We start from the raw sequence: 21,355 nt of genomic DNA, 5'->3' as shown, positions 1-21,355 counted from the left end.
CAAATGTATTCTTATATCTCATTCAGGCAATGTACTGAAGTCTGGCCTAAACTAAATCTCAGTTTAAAATGTGAATTTATGTCATTTTCATTATAGGAAGATTTTCTTTATAGGTGTGCTGCCCAGTATCACCTGCGCGTTGAGGTGCCAAAAACCTCAAACACTAAATCATTAATCACATGCTTTTTTTCAATGGCTGAACATTTAGGGAATGCATGAGAGGGTCTGAACAGAGCCCATGATGTTTGATTAATCGATGGACAGCTGGAAGCATAGTGTTGTAGCAGACGGGCAAATGATCCCCATGACACATCAGCCCCACAACAGTGGGCAGTGTTGTATAAAGTATTAATTTGTCATACTTGATACCTTCATGGAAATTGACTCAAGTAGCTCATGAGAAAATGACATGTAAAAGTATTAAAGTAACTGATATTACATTTACTTTAGTATCAAATGTAAAAGTAAATCACATAAATTACAGAACAGTTCATTAAACCCATGGCAACTTATTTGATTGGTGGTGCTCATCATTTACTCACCCTCATGCCACCCTCATGCCATCCAAAGTGTGTATGACATTTTCATCTGCAGAACAGATAGAATATTTCAGCTCTATTGGTCAATTCAATGCAAGTGAATGGTGGCCAGACATTTCATGCTACAAATAGCACATTAAATGGAGCATAAAGTTATCCATACTACAGTGGTTAAATCCATGTCCTCTGAAGCGATCAGTTGGTTTTAGGTGAGAACAAACCAAATTGTAACTAAATTTCACGAAAATAATTAGAGAATTTAAATTTTTAAACAAACTATCCCTTTAATGGCACATTCAAGTCACATCAGAATGATCATATATATGGGATGAGTGTAAACGAACACCACAGTCCATAAAATTTGGAACATTGAAGGAGGGAGATGAGTCATTTTAGTGACCAGAACAGAGACTTGTGGGGATGGGATCTTTTAATTTGGGCCAATAAGCAACCACCCAGCAACAACCCAGATGACCCTGGCAACTGCATAGCAATGTGCAAAAAACACAAAACAACTTAGCAACAGCATAGTAACAACCTGGCAACCACATACTGTAGCAATGCACCAAAACACAGCAGAGATCACCTTTACAACTGCATAGAAACCACCAGAAAACTAGTTTTGCTTTGGCAAAGACCATTCACATCTTCATAAAATATAAAAATAAATATTGTTGGACATTGTCATACACATCAGACCTTGTTTAAATGTCAAATGTAAACACGTTATTGACTTTTATATGAACAGGTCTCCTGGAAAGGCGTGAGACTGATCGCATATAACTTCACTATTTAACAGCTTTAATAAGGTTTAAGCCTAAACTTATCAAATTAATTAGTAAAAAAAAAAACTGAGGGTTGTCCCCCCCCTAAAATATCATTAAAATATGTGTATTGTAAATAATATAAACAATTATTTTAAGAATATATCATTAAGAAATAAAATGATACAAATGCAAACGGGGCAACAACAAAAAAACCCTTGGTGTCCCCTTCAAAAATTGCTCTTGAGAATTATGTTTATTGTCCCCCCCAACATTTTGATGAAATTTTCGCCCCTGCTTACAGCTATTATTTTTTTGCGGTGTTCAGTCGCAAAAGTTACGAAAGTGTCTGTAGAAATTTAGCGGAGTAAAAGTATACATTTTCTCTTCAAAATATAGTGAAAGTAAAATTACAAATAAATATTTATACTCAAGTAAAGTACATTAAAAATATTAGTATTTGTACTTTGTTACTATACACCTTTGACAATGGGTACTGATGGTTTAATCCTATTTGTGTACATATATAGTTAAAGAAAGAAGTTTACGCACACTTAGGTTGAAGTCATTATAGCTAATTTTTTAACCACTCCACAGATTTAATATTAGCAAACTATAGTTTTGGCAAGTAATTTAGGACATCTACTTTATCACAAATCCAGTGGGTCAGAAGTCTACATGGAGCAGTTGCTTCTTCCTTGCTGAGCAGCCTTTCACGCTATGTCAGTATAGGACTTGTTTTTCGAATATATATATATATATATATATATATATATATATATATATTCAAGTAGATATATATATACACACATACATATACACACACACGTCTACCTGTTTCCTCCAGCATCTTCACAACATCCTTTGCTGTTGTTCTGGGATTGATTTGCACTTTTCGCACCAAACTACGTTCATCTCTAGCAGACAGAATGCATCTCCTTCCTGAGCGGTATGATGGCTGCGTGGTCCCATGGTTTTATAATTATGTACTATTGTTTGGATAGTGTTTGGAAACAGCTTCCAAGGATTCCTCCAATTCAGTATACCTCCTACCAGAAGCTAATTGTAAGCTAATAAAGGCTTGACATCATTTTCTGGAATTTTCCAAGCTGCTTAAAGGCACAGTTAACTTAGTGTATGTAAACTTCTGACCCACTGGAATTGTGATATAGTCAATAAAAAGTGAAACAATCTGTCTGTAAACGATTGTTGGAAAATGTATTGTGTCATGCACAAAGTAGATGTCCTAAACAAGTTGCCAAAACTATAGTTTGCTAATATAAAAAATACACACACACACACAAGTTTGGAATAAATGTACAGATTTAGCTGTTTCTGAAGGAAATTGGTACTTTAATTCACCAAAGTGGCATTCAATAGATCACAAATATAGTCTGGACATTACTGATGTAAAAAAATAGCACTGTCACCATCAAATCTAGACAGGCCCCATTTCCAGCAGCCATCACTCCACCATCTTATCCTTGAGTAATCATACTAAATTGCTAAATTGGCACTAGAAAATCACTTGCCATTATATCAAACACAGTTGAAAGCTATTTGGTTTGTTAAATGAAGCTTAACATTGTCTTTGTTTTGTTGTTTTTTTTTTTTTTTTTTTTGGAGTTGTCACAGTATGCAATAGACTGGCATGTTTTAAGGTCAATATTAAGGTCACAAATGGCAAAAAAGAAACCGCTTTCTCTAGAAACTCAGTCAATCATTGTTTTGAGGAATAGGCTATACAATGCTTGAAAATGCCAAAAAACATCTAGGTTACGGATGTAACCTCTGTTCCCTGATGGAGGGAATGAGACGTCCATCAGGGAACAGAGGTTACATCCGTAACCTAGATGTTCCCCGTCTGTCGCTCACTTCGACGTTGTGTCGAAGAAGCGACACTAGGGGTCCAATTTAAATCACGCCATGCGCTGAGCCGTGTACGTGTACTGCTGACACAGGAGCGGGCAGGTACTTGACGTGCCAAAATGACCAGCTGTATCAGACTGCACGTACCCTTCCCCAATGCCCCATAAAGTCGTCGGAAACCCTTATAGTTACCCTAGAGAGGGGAACAAGGCGACGCTTGCCAATCTGGGAACGGGCCGAGCCTAGCCGGGCCTCTTTCTCGCATGGAGCAAAACGGCTGGGACCCTTACACGCATCGTGGGTAGGGGGTCTTACCCAGTTTCCTATACTTTCAGGGGGAAAAGACCCTGCGGAGACCACACCCACTCAGAGAGGGGGAGGTAAAAGTGCCAAAATACACCACATGGGCTTTTAGGTCACATGTGGGAAGTGGCGCGGTGGTAGATCCCGCCTCTTTGGAGGGAGGAGTTGCTACAGATACGGCGACCGGGGGGCAGCAGGAACTGCCCAAGGGAGACGTGGGTCCACTCGTAAGCAGACCGTACCGTGGAAAATACACACAGGCGGAACGTCCACGTAGGAGCCCTAACCATGGAGCACCTATTCCAGTACAGGGTAGATCGGAGTACCCGCAGTGGATTGGGTCGGCGAATTCCGGACCCACAGGGCTAGGGAGAAGTCATCCAGGGAGCTGAGTGAGTGGGCTCTCCTGTGAGAAAAAGCACACAGTATTACCTCAGTCGAAGGAAAAGGCGCTAGGTGCAAGCGATTCACCCGGTCAATCCGTCAGCGTGTTACCGAGTTCTACCGGCTCGGACCTGAGAAAACACGGGACGAGACTGACTCTACCCTGAGATTGTAGAATCTCGCAAAAGGTATTAGGTGTTGCCCAACCTGCTGCTCTGCATATGTCTACCAGGGAGATGCCTCTGCCCAGTGCCCATGAGGATGCAACACTCCTTGTTGAGTGTGCTCGGACCCGCAAGGTGGGGGCATGGCCTGGGTGCGATAGGCCAATGAAATGGCGTCCATCACCCAATGGGAGAGCTTCTGTTTGGAGACAGCATTCCCTTTGCGCTGTCCACCGAAGCAGACAAAGAGCTGCTCAGAGCATCTAAAGCTCTGCGTGTGGTTCAAGTACGTTCGCAAAGCACGTACCGGACACAGCAACAAAGGGTCTGGGTCTGCCTCCTCCCGGGGCGCTTGCAGGTTCACTGGCATATGGCATTCTCCGCGACCGCAGCGGAGAATGCCATATGCCCCACCAGCTTCTGAAAAAAAATTTAAGGGACCGTTGTGCCTAGCCTGAAGGTTGCGAGGCATTTCAGCACTGACTGCGCGCGCTTGTTGGTGAGGCGCTTGACATTGAGACTGAGTCTAACTCCATGCCGAGAAAAGAGATGCTCTGAACTGGGGCAAGCTTACTCTTTTCCCAGTTGACCTGAAGCCCTAAACGGCTGAGGTGCCCTGGTCCCTGTGGGCGCGTAGTAACTCTCGGAAGTGGGCCAGGATGAGCCAGTCGTCAAGGTAGTTGAGTATGCGAATGCCGGCTTCTCAGAGCAGGGCAAGGGCTGCCTCTGCGACCTTCGTAAAGACGCGAGGGGACAGGGACATGCCGAAGGGGAGGACCTTGTACTGATACGCCTGACCGTCGAACACGAACCGTAGAAAGGGTCGATTTCGAGGCAGTATTGGAAGACGTGGAAGTACGCGTCCTTTAGGTCTACCGCTGCGAACCAATCTAGATGCCGGAGGCAAGTTAAAATATGTTGTTGAACGGTTGTTTGTGTAAGGCCCGGTTGAAAACTTGCAAGTCCAAGATTGGTCGTAAGCCAACGCCTTTCTTGGGCATGATGAAGTAAGGGCTGTAGAGACCCTTCTTCATCTCGGCTGGAGGGACAGGCTCTATCGCGTCTTTGAGCAAAAGGGTCGTGATTTCTGCGCGCAGGGACTTGGCATGTTCGCCATGTACTGCGGAAAAGCAGACGCCTGCGAAGGGGGGAGGGGGCCTGGCAAACTGAATTGCGTAACTGAGTCGGATGTTCCTGGCCAGCCAGTGAGATGGGTTGGGAAGTGAAAGCCACGCATACAAGCTCCTTGCTAGGGGTACTAAAGGGACAATTATTTTTGACGTACCCGACGGGGCGGAGCAGGTAGTGTGGCGTTGGAAGGCAAAAGTGCGTCCCGAGGCTCTGGTGCTGAGAAAAGCGTCCAGGGGCCTGTCGAGGTCAGGCGGCAGAGTGCTGTGAGAAAGGCATTTGCGGGCCAGGTGACCCAGAGACAAAGGAAAGTGCTCTTTTATTGAGAATGTGGGTACGGTGCGGCAAATTAAATAACTTCTCCTCCTGGCCCTCCACCAGGGGACGGAGTGGTCTGCTTACCAGCTCTGGATTGAGCATCTCGGCCTCTGAGTCGATCGTCTCAGGAGTGCCTGGGAGCCTTCCGGGTCCTCGAGGGGGTCCGTGAGAAGGGGGGCGTGCACTTCCTGTGGGGTGCTCGAAGCTGGGGCTTAGAGCTGGGCCCGGGTTGAGGCGGAGCACGTTTTCTAGCCACAGGAGGACGCCCTCAGCGAGGGTTGCAGCGGGGCAGGATGTGCGAGATGGCCTCCGTCTGCCTTTTCACTGGGCGAGTACTCCTGGGCGAAGTCCTGCGTGTCTTGTCCCTCTCGCGCATCTCGACCAAGTTCAGCCTACAGATGTTCCTGAACCACGAGTGCGGCTATCACCTGCCCGAATGACTGTGCTGTGGCCTTCATGGCCCTGAGGTCGAGGTTGGTCGCTGAGCGCAGTTCCTGCAGCACGTCGGTTTCAGGTTTACCCTCGTGCAGATCTTTAAATGCCTTGGCCTGGTGGACTTGCAGTAGGGCCATGGCATGCTGGGCAGAAGTGGCCTGTCCGGTGGCGCTGTAGGCTTTAGCGGTCAAATGATGATGTCATCCCACAGGCCTTGGAGGGGAGTACAGGGTGAGTACAAGGGTGCTCTCCATGCAGTCGTCAGCTCATCATGCACCTCCAGGAAGAAAAGGACCGGGGGGTGTGGCTGTGAGCAGCACAAACCCCAGGAACCAATCATCCAGCCGCGACGGCTGTGGGGAGTACGGAGGGTTCCAGTCCAACCCCACGCTGGCTGCGGCCCTGGCAAGCATGTCGGACATCTGGGCGTCAGCCTCAGCCTGGGCGTGCTGGCGGCAACCCAGACTAGTCCTCCGCGTCAGATGCCGGAACGCTGTCCAATGCAGCGGCGACCTCATCCAGCTCGGGGGGCTCAAGAGGATAGGCAGGCTGGCTCTGAAGTGAGCCGCTGTTGCCTCGAGCCCGGATGGAAGTCAACGAGCATGCCGTGGGCGAGCCCGCTGGAATCCCCAGATCGCCTCCATCGCTAGCCGCGTCGTCCTCAATCCTGTGGGAAGAAGGAGCGATGCGGGGGGGCGGAGGGCGACCGCAACGTTGCCATGGTCATGTTCTCGCAATGAGAACATGAACCATCCACAAACGCTGCCTCGGTATGATCGCAGCCCAGACACACGAGAGAGCGCCTGTGGCCGTCTCAAGCGGAGAGCACTCTACCGCATCCAGGAACTACACAGGGGCGGAATGGCATCTTTACAAAGATGCGTCCTGAAATTTTTTTTCAGCGCCGCTGTGTATTGCTCTTTTAAGAGGAAAATACTCTTTTATAGAAAATGACTCTTTATAAACTCTAAGTTTGCGCAGTTTTAGAGGCAAACTGCACTGCCGTGCAGAGAAGGAGAAAGCCGCTGAAGTGCGGCGTAGATCCAACAGCAGTAATCGCTCAGAGGTAAGAGGAACAGGTGTTTGACTCTGCATACACGACCATCAGCTCCAAAGAAAATTTCTGAATGAAAGACACATTTCCCCGCATTTATACCCGTATGTCCGGGGGCGGGACATGCAAATTCTGTCCACCAACCTCTGATCTATGAAAAAAGGCCAATGAGAGGAATATTTGGCACTCAAGAGAGACCCCTAGTGTTGCTTCGACACAACGTCGAAGTGAGCGACAGACGGGGAACTGAAGATGTCATACAAATGATCAGAATCAGAATTGACTTTATTTCCAAGTAAGTTTTCACACACAAGGAATTTGCTTTGGTGTTTGATGCATATTAGAACAATAAGCAATAAACATAGTAAGATAAATAATAAACTATATTTAAGATACAATATATAGAGAAAAAAAAAAAAATTACTGACTGGGTTTAATAAAGGAGCTGTACAGTTGTGCAAAAAATGTGCAGTTAAGCATGGATGTGCAAAATATATGCATAATATGAACCACAGAATGAGCAAATGTTCACTGTTCACAGTTGTTCAGTTCACAGAAAAGTGCAGTTTGAGTATAATAAAAAGTGCAATAGACCAGATAAATCTTCTTTACGTTGATGCAAGACAGATGTGGAAACTATGTTAATGTAATGTGTAGTGTCTATGTAGGTGGGATAAGGGGATCCTAGACCTTGTCTATGAGGCCAGTTGCAGATGGGATGATGGGATACAGCCTTCAAAGACAAAGGACAACTGACTCTAACAAGGATAGAAAGATATGTGGAAGGCCAGATGTAAAACTTAACAAGAGGATAAGTACATCAGAGTCTCTAGTTTGAGAAATAGATGCCTCACATGTCCTCAGCTGACAGCTTCATTGAATTCTATCTGTTCAACACCAGTTTCATGTACAACAGTAAAGATAAGACTCAGCAGTGCAAGCCTTATGGGAAGAATTGCAAAGAAAAAGCCACTTTTGAAACAGAAAAACAAAAAGAAAAGGTTAGAGTGGGCAAAGAAACAAAGACATTGGACAACAGATAATTGGAAAAGAGTGTTATGGATCTTAACCCCATTAAAGTTTTGTGGGATCAGCTAGACTGTAAGGTGCGTGAGAAGTGCTACAGGAAGTGTGGGGTGAAATGTCACCTGGGTATCTGGACAAACCGAGCTAGAATGCCAAGGATCTGCAAAGATTGCTGCACGTGGAGGATTTTTTGATGAGAACTCTTAAGAATTAATAAAAACAAATTTCAAATTGTAATAGTAATTCTTCATGTTATTAATATCCTGACTATACATTGTGATCAGTTGAATGCCACTTTGGTGAATATAATAAGCTAGAATCTGTACATTATTCCAAACTTTTGGCCACCAGGTTGTGTGTGTGTGTGTGTAATATATATATATATATATATATATATACACACATACAATGTTTTTATTTATCATTTTAAGGGTGCCATTTTTCAAAACGTAAAAACATGTTTTAATTGCAAAGGTTATTGTGTTGATTGGTGTCTTTGTTGTGACTGTTTCAGTTACTCAGCCAAGCATAATAGCCTACGTAATGCTACTTTAGTAATGCTATTGCTCTTTTTCCATAAAGTGCTGCTTAACAGTTTGTGTTTGGGTGCTTTATTAGAAATTATACATTATAAAAAAATACATTATTGCGAATTCAAATTAGCTGTAAATAATGTAGATGTTATGATCAGTATGTTTTTTTATCAATACACTACATGCAATAATACATGCAATGATTTTAATGCTAGAGGTATTTTTTTTTTCCTGTAATTTTTAGCTTGTCAAGGTGGAGCAGGCAAGGTGTTTGGTAAGTCTGTTCTGTTTAATGATTTAAAACTTCTAAAAACAGAAACCAAATAGAAAACCCCACTCAACCCTCTCCACTCAGGCCATTGCGCTTGTAATGACTAGTCCAGCACTCTCAGAAAAATTTGTATGGTGAAGTAGCTCCTCATAGTCTCTGTAGACCAATGCTTGAAGTTTTCCCCAGAGCGGTCAATATTCATAGCTTTATTCATGAGGAGCATTTTTTCTAAGAGTGTTCTTGCCTGTTGTTGCTCATTACGGTCATAAGAATATATATTAAGCTATCCTGTGTCTGCTATTATTTTCAGAGCTTTGCTATGCATGTCATTGCTATTTAGGGGACAGTTACCGTTCTTGTTTTATGCACTGAGATACAGCAGATTTTTAATACTGGATAAAACTGTTGGGAAAGGATGATGGTTTTTACCGAAAAGTGGTTTTTGTCTTAATAAATTGTCAGTTCAGTCACTCCCTCTTGGGAGGCAGTCGGAAATATGACTGTAATAGACTATAATTTCAGTAATTAATATTTATTCTGTCATCACAACAAAATGTGTATGTTTATGGCTCACGGAAGCAGTCATTTAATTTCCGAAAGCAATTAAACCCAATTTAATCTAATTTACCTAAAGATGACCCAAAGAGTGCTGAATAATTAATGGCAGGAAAGAGCTGTTTATTTTCTGTAGACAATTATGGTTAATGAAACATTCACAACTAACTGTATGGGCTAGGAATCCTGCAGTAGGTTTTTGTAATTTTGTAACTTAACTTCTTCTGCCTTCACATTTAAGATGTATTTGATTGGTGATCAACGTTTTAGTGCCTACACTGCATCACTATTGAGGAGGAGATCAATATTCCCTGCCTTTGAACACAAATGTTAATGTAAAAAAAAAAAAAAAAATTGGATGTCAAAAGGGAAATTACGCATCTTCTGTAAATCCTTGTATATATTCAATCAATACAAAATACTTTGATTAATCTTTTTGCTAGATCTGTTTTTTGAAGAGATAATAAACTGATGGTAATAGGTGTATTGGGGGAATTTTAGATCACAGTTCACTGTGTTTCAGCATAAGAATCTCTGTAACCAATTATCAGAAATCTTAAGCCGGTTTGGCATCTATTAGCATGTTTCCAACCAGTTTAGTTATTTTTTCTTCCAATTCATTCCATAAAGCAGCTGAATCAATAAAAAGCATCTCAGAATCTGAGCAAATAGAGCAGGATTAAGAATTTCTGTTAGCGAATAAGGGTTCTGTTTTATTAGGCAGCCTCTTTATTCAATCTCTGACTTTATGCTTTGCTCTTGTTTGTCTTCAGCCGTTTTTGTTCAGCTCAGCATTAAAAGGATAGTTCACCAAAAACTGCAGATTTTGCCATAATTTTTTGGCCCCTTATGGTTACAAACTACATGACTTTCTTTTTTCAACAAAAGGAGATGTGTTTTAGCTTCAATCACCATAACTTATTTTTCAATAGAAAAAAGAAAGTCATGCAAGTTTGTAACAACATGAGGGTGAGAAAATAATGACAGAACACATCATTTTTGGGTAAACTATCCCTTTAACATCTACCTTTTCCCCATTTCCTGTAGTACTAATACTACTAATGAAGTTGGATTCTGCAGGTGTTTCTGGGACTGTGAAGAAATAATTGGCTGTTCCACTCAGAGGATCTTCTTTTTTTGGCCAAAGACAAATTTATCTGTTTCGACAAGTGGGCCAGACATTTCCTTCCACTTTTATAATTACATGACCAGCAACCTGAACACTTGCAGAATTGCACTGCATAATATCAAAACTTCAAAATTAATTTCCAACAGTTTTTTGGAATTACATGTTGAGTTTTCTGCTTTACACACATATGATAGAACACATTACAATGCTTAATTATAATTACTAAATGATAGAAATACTAACAAGTTTCAAAATTTCCCAGCAAAACTGCACTTGTGGGAATTTCTATCTCTGACCTGCATTTATTAATACCCGTCTGTCGTTTTGCAGGAGCATAATTGTCATGTATTACCCTGTCATGTTTCACCTTGCTCCTTAGTTTTCACTTTTGTCCGTTATTTAATTCCATAGTCTCCTTGTTGTAAGCCGCTAGATCCATTTGTGGTCTATTGTTCTGTTACGAATGAAGCAGCGAAGGCAGACGAGGAGAGCGGATCTAAACACAGACTTACTTTATTGATTAAGCAAACTAACAAACACAAAGGAAAAACCCTCAATGGGGAAATAAACATAAAACTAGAAAACCACAGGCAGGGGAAACATACCAGGCTAACAACAACATTCAACAAACGACAGAGAGTGGAAGGCAAACAGGGTTAATATGCACACGAGGCAGAATAATTACAAACAAGACACAGGTGAGAACAATGACAGTGAACACGAACGCTAACAAGGAGACTATGGAATTAAATAACGGACAAAAGTGAAAACTAAGGAGCAAGGTGAAACACGACAGGGTAATACATGACAATAATATTGTGTGCAAATAGTCTTTGAAGTTCACTAATTCTTCTCCCAGAACAGCTTTACACCTGATATTAACTGTGTATCATCTAAACTGGCAGGCACCAATGCTAAGCTGGGCCTCCGGTGCAAAGCCTGCAAGATGGGTATCCACCACAAGTGCCTGGATGGAGTTGGACAGCAAAGATGCATGGGGAAACTGGTGAGATATTTTTACACTTCCTGTGCATTCTATTCTATATTATTCTATTATTGTTTAGTTTTTTCAATGTGTTTGTTTTCAGTGATATTTTTGAAGTCCTTGTCTTGGAAATTGTTTATAATTTAAAAAAAGAGTTGCTCAGTGATTGGGCAATATTTGTTTACCATATAAAGGGAATTATTAAGACATGACTGATACTGTTACAAACAAATAAATAAAAATAAAACTTTTCCGTCACCACTGATGTTGAAACCTCTTCAAATTCTAGGTATAGATCACAATGATAGACTATTCCACCAACTGACTAGTAAATTAGTGAGGTTGACTAGTTTTAGATTTTTATTTTTTTATTTTATGTAGTATGCTGACAGCTTGCGGCACTTTAGGTGTTAAGGGGCTTCCACATGACTCACGTAAACATTGACCAATACATTAAACCCTATGGAGCGAAGCTTCAGCATTACGTCCCCAGGGCACATAAATGCCCAGATATACTTCTGGAGAAGTTCTTCTTCATTCTTTGTTCAGTAGTAAAAAGAAGTTCTTAACAGCTGAGCAACAATATACTACTTGCAAACATTGAGACACCAGCCACACCTCTGTGGGAGGTGTTTAAAAGTACATTTATATATGAGGACGCTCAGTAAAACCTTAACTAATGTGGCATTAAAATGACTTTATCAATGACTTTATGCCTCATGAGTAGAATTAACTTGAGGTCAGTAAAACATCCTGTTTTAACCATTCAATGATGATTTAAAGTAATATATATGCAGTAGAAAATGTTTTATTTGTCTTGTTTACATTCTGAATTCATGACACTAATGTGCTATACACGGCCATAATATGTGCCGATTACACTCTGTTATTGTAATTTATAATGACACTGATACTACTGCAAATATGGGTGTAAAATTTGTGTTAATGGGAAAAATACAGACAAGAGAATGATGATTAGACATAGGCATATCTTACTTTGGGCAGATTTGTGAATGGCTTTCGCTGCTGATGCACACGAGTGAATGGACACTGGAGAGTATTTGAGTGGATTTGATTCCTTTTGTAGACTAATAAAAAAAATACAAAAAACGCATGACATGGTGTTGGAAAACGTCTCTATTCTAACAATCGTACTGATGTAGGTAAATTTGCATCAGCTCACTAATAACTCTGCATGCCGGTGTGTTCATGCTGAATGCTGACTGAACAACGTAAACAAAGTAGTAAGTGGAGCTTCAGGTCACACTGACCAATGATGTGAACCAGTGGCATTAAGGTGTTTATCAGCTGGTTAGAAGTTTTCCTAAAAGTTTGCCCAGGCGAGCTGTTACGAACCACCGAAATGAACACAAAAACACCTACTCTTTGGCTAGATTTTGTTCGAAATTGGATCATACCCATTCGTTCTTCGATTTCATATGAAGTAGATCAGGGCCTAAATACGGTGCTTAAAAATCAAACAATTTTAACTTTGATCCTGTTCCCGCTGACATTTTAGAAGCAGCAGCCAATGATTACTGGCCAATTTGGATTTACGCAAAGTCTGTCTTTGCAATGACCGGTCCAACTTCACATCAAGGAGATATTCATACACGTTTTTGCCTTACTTATAATGTCTTTCAGAGTACAAAGCAACACAAAATATTTCAAAAATTGTCAATTTATGTTTATTCATAAATTGTACCTTATTGTTTCAAAGCAAACAGATTCCTCATTTCTTGAACTAATTTAAGACCTTAATTTAAACTCTCTACTTTCTGAAATGAATTTATCAAAGCATTTGCCAGTGAAAGCCCCTTAAGTTATATAGTTTGCAAGTTAAAACCCTCTCAGACTAAATTAATCCGCTTTAAAGCACTATCGTTACAGCCATACACATGCAGATGGTTTTTGGTCGACTCGCACTGTTGTTTTAGCATCTTTGGCCACAAGTGCTGCATTTTTCAGGCACCACTGTACACTTAAAAAACGTAAACTTTTAAAAACACATCTTAAGACACCTGCATTCTGTTCCATGTTGTTGCACTACGTCCAGATGTCTTTGAACACTAGAACCTGTTCCTTGTTTATGCCCCCTAAGTAACATGTCTGACTAGTTAAATTTGAAAACTAGCGACTAGTTGAATTTGAAATTGTTTAGTTTTTTTATCACTACCAAATTCCTAATACCACTTTACTGGTGTTATTCTCAGACAATAGATCATGATTTGTGGTGTGAGTGTGTGTGCTGGGATATGTTACTCTTCAGGGTGTTATTTCTAGTGATTTGGTGGTGTGATTCATCAGTCTGTCTTTTCCTTTTGTGAATTGGGGTGTGAGTATGAATGCTAATGATTCTCGGTTAAGCACAAGGGAAAGTAAAAGAGAGGAAGGAAGGGATATTTGATACTGAATATCTAGACGCATTTATCATGTAAACACCTCTGAGCTTTACTCAGGGGACCTACAAGTCACGACTCTTCTGGAATATTCACAGGCCCCCACACACACTTAAAAAAAGGCAAAATATTGCTAGAATTTCCATTGGTTTTCCCATGGCTTCAGTTCAATAATGGTGTAAGCCAGATTTCTCTGAGAATGAGTTGCTGACTTTTCTGATACATTTCTGAGTTCAATTTAAGTTTAGCTCAATTGACAGCATTTTTGGCATAATGCTGATCACCACAAATATTACTTTCAACTTTCCCCCTTTTCATTTAAAAACAGCACAGATCTGGATTACAGTGAGGCAATTACAAAGGAAGTGAATGGGTCCAATCCGTAAACATTAAAATACTCTCTTTTTTAAAAGTATAGCCACAAGATATAAAGAATATGTGTTTTAACATGATTTTTAGTGTGATAAAATTACTTACTAACCTTTTCTGTGTAAATTTAAATCCAGTTTTACAACTTAATTGCATCACGATAGGGATGTAGTGGAGGCTAAACGCACGTAAACGCCGTTTACGCACCTCCCAAAATTCGGAAATGGCGTTTACCCACCTTCAAAGTGGGTTTATCCACCTCTAAATTGCGTTTATCCACCTCTAAATAGATAGTTCCTAAGCCATTTTAAATTAAGCTTATGTCGTTTTAGTTTCATATTGTTCATTATTAGTTTCATAGGTTGTTAAACCTAAGACGAAGTCTTTCATAATACGCTGCTGCCAGTGATTCCCATGCGCGTGCATCGATATTGACTACTACCAGCTATATACAGCGTGCTGACCTCAAAAATCCAGCTGTATTCTAACAATAACTTAGCTCTCCTTTTTAGCTAGGCTCCTTGCATGCTGGCTAATAAGTAATAACTGACAGTGCTGTGTTGGACAGATTTATGCAGCGGTGTTCCATGACGGAGAGAGAGCACGAGAGGTACGGGTGAGAGAGAGAGAGAGAGAGAGAGAGAGAGAGAGAGAGAGGGACGAGCGAGAGGTGGCCTAGTGCTGCGCGAATGCGCTACGGCTCTCTGCAATCAAATACGATTTTAAATAGGCTTAGTAAAAAATAAAAAATAAATCGAAAATCAATGTGCAGCGTTGATATTGTGGCGGGCAAAAATTCTTTGATTCCAGCTTGTTAAATGTGAATATGTTCTAGTGTCTTCTCTCCTCTGTGACAGTAAACTGAATATCTTTGAGTTGTGGACAAAACGAGACATTTCCTGCTGGGCTTTTGGGAAACACTGATCCACATTGTTCTGACATATTATAGACCAAACAACTAATTGATTAATCGAGAAAATATTCAACAGATTAATCGACTATGAAAATAATCCCAAATCCCTAATCATTATGTACAAGTGCATTGCATTGGAAGCCCTGGATATAAGCCTCCCTCTCTATCTCGCTTCAATATTTTTGTTCTCTCTGTTTTGTCATTTAGTAAACTTTATAGATTTCAACCATATTATTCCTTCTTGGGTCTCTTTAACAAGAACTTAGATTAATGTATGAATTGAATAGTGATTGTGTGACCTATGATGAGGGAACAACCAGTGATACCCTTGGTAGTACCATCAAATGATAGCCTATAGCGATGTCATCAGGATACACATACACCGGTAGGCAGTGGCCCACCTTACCGGGTGACCACGTCGTGGTCCACCAGAATTTATAGTTTACCCACCTCTTTTTTTACCACTACACCTCTGATCACGATGTAACGCTGTAAACCCTACAACCATAAAATGACTGTAAAAACTATGATTTAAACAACTTAACAGCTCATATAAAAAATAAAAAACGTTTAAACGGAAGAATTAATGTATGTTTTTATAAATTAATAAGTTTACAATTTTTGCCTTGAAACGCTCCTAAAATTGGCCCCACTCACATCCATTGAAAGCACATAGTGTAACCTCTTTTTTTAAGAAAAGGAGGGATGAGTCGAAAACATTTTTTGTGGCAGTCAACATTATGACACAAATGCTGTTGATTGAGTTAACCTTGGCTTGTGTTGAACCCATAATATTCCTTAAACCCAGTTACAGTTCAATTTTTCCATGATACACCACAAACAACCATAACCCTGTTGAAAGAAAAAAAAAATTTAATTAAATGAACTTTGGTTAGAATTGCCCTTTGACCAAATTTCTGTATTCTTAGAAACCAGCGCTTTTGATTCTCGTACTCTAGTATGATATCATCAACACAGGAAGTGAAAAAAAATGTGTGTGTGCTTGCCCTGTGTCTTTAGATTATTTAGTGGGCTGGGACGACAAGTCTCCAGATGATGTAGTGGGCTCTCTCAGATGGAAAATATAGCTGTGGGGAGTCATTATTAAAAAGAGAACAACTTCCCAGAGGCTTCAGCTCTAATTCCACTTTTGCTCTTAAGTGGACAGATTGCTATTTTTAACCTCTGTTTATTTCTCTTGGCCTGTCTGATCAGTGAGAACCTTTGGGCTACGTGTGCTTTTCAAAAGAGTGCTTTTACTACCAGCATGAGCTGAGTCCTGATTATTAGTCAACCATCAAAACCATCATTAACTGCAAGTAAACAATGCACAGTGGAGCTGTTATTGTTCTTTGAGTTGATTAAACAAATGAATCAGAAAACTTTTTTGGTTGAATCACTTCAGTGTTTTAGGGCTCTTCCAGACATTGTGCACTTTAGTTAAATACATTGATTAGTATCCACTCCAGTTCTGAATGTGTCCCTTTACATGCTTCCCCATTGAGCTCTCACAGAAATATGATGTAACAGCACTGGAGAGCTCCTCTCTGGGTTCGAGTGGTGCTTAAATGAGCCCTCAGCCCCAGTCATGGCTTATGAATAATTCTTCAAAGCACAATTGCGATGCTGATTGGGTAGACACCCTGTATTAACTCAATACAACATACAAATTAGGTCATAGTGAGCCCAGTTTGTTTCAGAGGGCAGTGCACGCATGCTCCAGAATGCTAATTCTAATGCCGAAGGAGGTATTTTTTATTTGTTGGAGTAAAAAACATTTATAAATTTGAGATTGATGCCCATCAGACTGATCATATTCTTTAAATGCTAACTCAAAAATCCATTACACAATACCTGTTAAACAGCATATCCATTAATAGTGAGGTCAGCACTTATTCATTTGAAACAGCTGTGCATGCTATTTTAATACTGATTTTAGATAAAGGAACACAATTATAGCTGCTGTGTTCCAGTCGTGATTGTGGCTCAAACATTTACTTGTGTTCCTAGCTCGCTCCAGCAGAAATGTGAATGCTGGTTTATGCTGGTTTGTGCTGGTTTGGTGTTGGCTTTTCACCCGCATACCAGCATCCTATACTGGGGACCAGCATTCAAATGCAAAAAAAGTGGAATGAAAGTGTTTGGTTAGTTCACCCAAAAATGAAAATTATCTCATTTACACACTTTCATGTCATCCCAGATGTGTATGACTTTCTTTCTTCTGCAAAACACAAATAAAGATTTTTAGAAGAATATCTCAGTAGGTCTATACAATGCAAGTGAGTGGTGACCAGAACTTTGAAGCTCCAAAAAAACACAAAGGCAGCATAGAAGTAATCAATAAGACTCTAGTAGTTTAGTCTTCTTAGCAATCTAATTGATTTTGGGTAAGAACAGACCAAAATATAACACCTTTTTCATGGTACATCTTGTCATTGAAGTCTCAGGGCACGATCGTGATTTCAAGCTTGATTACACTTCCTAGTGCTTGATGCATGAGCAGAGCGCTAGATGGCACTAGGAAGCGTAATCAAGCTTAAAATCATGATTGCCAATGAGATGGCTGATTTCAAGCTTTATTGTGAAAAATAAGTTATATTTTTATCTGTTCACACCCGAAACAGATAGGATCGCTTCAGAAGAAATGGATTAAACAACCGTAGTCATATGGATTTTATGCTGCCTTTATGTGTTTTTGGAGCTTCAAAATTTTGGTCACCATTTACTCGCATTGTATGGGCCTACAGAGATGAGAATTTCTTCTAAAAATCTTAATTTGTGTTCTGCAGAAGAAAGAAAGTCATACACATCCGGGATGGTATGAGGGTGAATATAGGATGAAAGAATTTTCATTTTTGGGTGAACTATCCCTTTAAGGCCTTTGCACACTAAACACAAATGCTCACTGCGATTTCTCGTCGCAATTAACATTTTGAATAGAACTGAATACCATCAGCACTGTACCAATTGATCATGTGTTTTAACCATTTATATTATTTTTACACTCAATTCTTTCTAATCTCCCCTCAGAATGTGTATGCATGATACAACTGTCAGTCAATTTGTCCAGCAGGTGAACAACACACTCGTCATCACTGCTGCAGCGTGATGTGTTTTAGTTTTTCGACTGGCTTGCTAGAGAACTTGCTTTCTTGTCTTTTGTATTGTGATTTTGTGGATGTTTACTATTAAGCTTGTCAATTAGCCTAATTCTTCTTCTAGTTCTAGTTCTACGGAAAGGTGCTTGTTGATTCGTGCCATGTTGTAAAGGCGTGAATGAGCAAACAGCAATCATTCGCCTTGCTTTTAATGTGAGGGGCCAAACGTCGGCAATTTGTTTTGCGTTATCGTGTTGCATCTGGTGTGCAAAGACCTTTAGGCCACAATTGAAAATGAAATTGGATTCTGGTGACAAATGACACTAGACCTTTTGACTGAAATAACTTAACTTTGAGCCATTTTTTCAATTACTTTTATCCAATTGAACCCAATTCATTTTTAGTGAATTTATGTTGATTTTAAAGGGCTGATCCTGTGTATGTGCATTTTTGTGTTATTGTAGCCCAAAGGTTTTCGGAGATATTCAAGCTCCCCTATGCTAATTCAGGAACAATTTGGATGCATCAGGGAGGTTATGCCCATTGGTGAGCAGTATTTATTCATAGTATCACCAACATTATCAGCCAGTTCACCAATATTTTGTAGTTATTTGACATCCCTTTTGTCCTTTTCTAGCCTGTGGCAGTAAAGTTGACCCAGTATACGAGACACTGAGATTTGGAACCTCTCTGGCACAAAAGACTAAGCGGACCAGTGGATCGGAGTCGCCACAGAGAAACTCGGTAAGAAATGTTTGATCAAAGCTCTCCCAAATGCTTTGTTTTCTTAAAAACACATAATTCAAATAAGTGTTTATGTAAATCTGTGTGTGTGTGTGTGTGTGTGTGACTAGATTGAGTGTGTGTTTGGAAGTGTTGGCAGAAGAGAGCTCTGGCAATGTTAATCTTAGCAAACCATCCATCTTTTACCTGCAGGCAAAATGCTCCAGTTTAGGCTTTTAAAAGGATTCATTACTCATTTTAATGTGCAATTCTCCGCTGAGAGGTAACTGCTTATGGCAAAAAATGGCAATGATTATTATGATTAATTAAATGAAACACTCAAGACAATTCAATTAACTTTCCCTGAGTTGGTCTCTTCTCATGTATTAATTTACATGGTTTATTTTCTCTCTACATAAAAAGTGCTTATTTGTTCTTCTTACAAAGGCAGTGGAGTGTTAAAGAGATAGTTCATCCAAAAATGAACATTTTGTAAACATTTACTCTCCCTCATGCTGTTCCAAACCCAGATGATTTTCTTTGTGGAACACAAAAGGAGATGTTAGGCAGAATGCTTGAAACTGACAGCCTCAGTCACCATTCACTCTCATTGTATGGAAAAGAGAGGCAATGAAAATTAATGGTGACTGAGACTAACATGTCCTTTAGTTTTCCATTAAAGAAAAAAATAAAAATAAAAATATAGGATTGGAACAACATGAGTTAATGATGACAAAATCGACATTTTCGGGTGAACAATCCTTTTAAAATAGAGATGCTGTTAATCTGCGATCAGTTAAAAACAACTGTATTTATGGGGGCCTGGATAGCTCAGGGAGTAAAGACGCTGACTACCACCCCTGGAGTAGGGAGTTTGAATCCAGGGTGTGCTGATTGACTCCAGCCAGGTCTCCTAAGCAGCCACTTAGCAGCCAAATTGGCCCGGATGCTAGGAAGGATAGTCACATGGAGTATCCTCCTTGTGGTCACTATAATGTGGTTCTCGCTATCGGTGGGGGCGCGTGGTGCGTTGATGCCGTAGAGAATAGCATGAAGCCTCCACATGCTCTATGTCTTCACTGTAACATGCTCAACAAGACACGTGATAAGATGCACAGATTAGACGCGGGGGGCAGCTGAGATTCTTCCTCCGCCACCCAGATTTAGGCGAGTCACCACGAGGACTCAGAGCACATCTAGGAATTGGGAATTCCAAATTGGGGAGAAAAGGGGAGGAAAAAATAAAACAACTATATTTATAAAGACTGGACATTCTGGGATTTCAGGAAATACAATGAAGTTTTCTTGTTACGCATGTGTGCATTTGAATACTTAAAGCACCTAGAGTTAAAGTGAACTGACCCATCGGAGGGGCCCAGATGTAATGTTTTACTGTTTGAAACAAACACAGACACTCACAGCCTGATGGTCAGCTTCAGATAATGCCTCTCTAAAGCAAATATGACCAAAAAAGGGAGAGAATGAGATGAAAGAGAGAGAAGAGACAGAGTACACAACCTGACAGGAGGACGTCCTCTTAAACTGAACAAGTCAACTATCTCTTAACAGGTTAATAATTTGCAAAAGAAAGATAAATGTATAATGAATATTGTTTATTACTGTAACAAATTTGAATCTCTGAATAGATAACCAATAAGTATCAATCTAAAATACATCCCAGAAAAGGTCTTTCTTACACACAACGTCATGATTCTCTGTTTACCTGTGGCTTATGCATTAAGACTACGCGGAAAACATGACTTCCCCTAAAATTTCATAAGAAAATTAAGAGTTTAATGTGTACAAATTATTTATATAAATGACATATTACTCTTTGTATAGTGTAAATAAAAGTGTACAATATTACACATTGCACTGTTCGTTTAAGTAACAATCCACTTTTTTCTACATGAATATGTCCATGGATGTCTGTGGACACATGACCCATAAGCCCCATTAAATCCATGCTTAAACACGAGTCTATTGCACATATCATATCATTCAAATAAAGGCGCCAAATATTGATGATCATTGGACAAGATTTTGTGTCCTGCCCAGATGCCATGTTTTGCGTTTATGGGAGCTTCATGAGCGATAGTCGCATTGTAGCTGCATCTATTTGCCTGTTGGACATTGGGCTTTTAATATGTGTTTTTTTTCTGTACTGCCTGGAAACCCAGATTGGTCGCTCTCTCAAATTGGCGGGACTTCGCAGCAAATGACCAATAACTGAAACGGTGATGTACGTTATTGACAGTAATCTTGATCACAGAGTGTTCGTCGGCTTGGAGATACATTCGCAGTTATTTGCAATCTGACGAAACAATAATTTAAGCTTTTATAGTTAATTACTTTCATAAGGAAATTTCAGTGTTTGAGGGGTACATTGAGCAGCT

General features: G+C 40.2%; 1 protein-coding gene across 2 annotated transcripts in view; it reads left to right on the top strand.

Annotated features, from left to right (window-relative positions):
- stac (SH3 and cysteine rich domain) overlaps positions 1-21,355 on the top strand; it is a 57,255-nt gene that overhangs the window by 17,490 nt on the left and 18,410 nt on the right. For both annotated transcript variants that reach the window (XM_052145793.1, XM_052145792.1), the window contains exons 3-6: positions 8,762-8,791; positions 11,378-11,478; positions 18,701-18,782; positions 18,874-18,980. In XM_052145793.1, coding sequence (XP_052001753.1) covers positions 8,762-8,791; positions 11,378-11,478; positions 18,701-18,782; positions 18,874-18,980 — 320 coding nt within the window. The remainder of the gene's footprint in view (positions 1-8,761; positions 8,792-11,377; positions 11,479-18,700; positions 18,783-18,873; positions 18,981-21,355) is intronic.

This window comes from Xyrauchen texanus, chromosome 16, assembly GCF_025860055.1.
Source record: "Xyrauchen texanus isolate HMW12.3.18 chromosome 16, RBS_HiC_50CHRs, whole genome shotgun sequence".
In the NCBI taxonomy this organism is placed as follows: domain Eukaryota; kingdom Metazoa; phylum Chordata; class Actinopteri; order Cypriniformes; family Catostomidae; genus Xyrauchen; species Xyrauchen texanus.
Note: the sequence above shows the minus strand (reverse complement) of the source record. Positions and strands in the feature narration are given on the sequence as shown.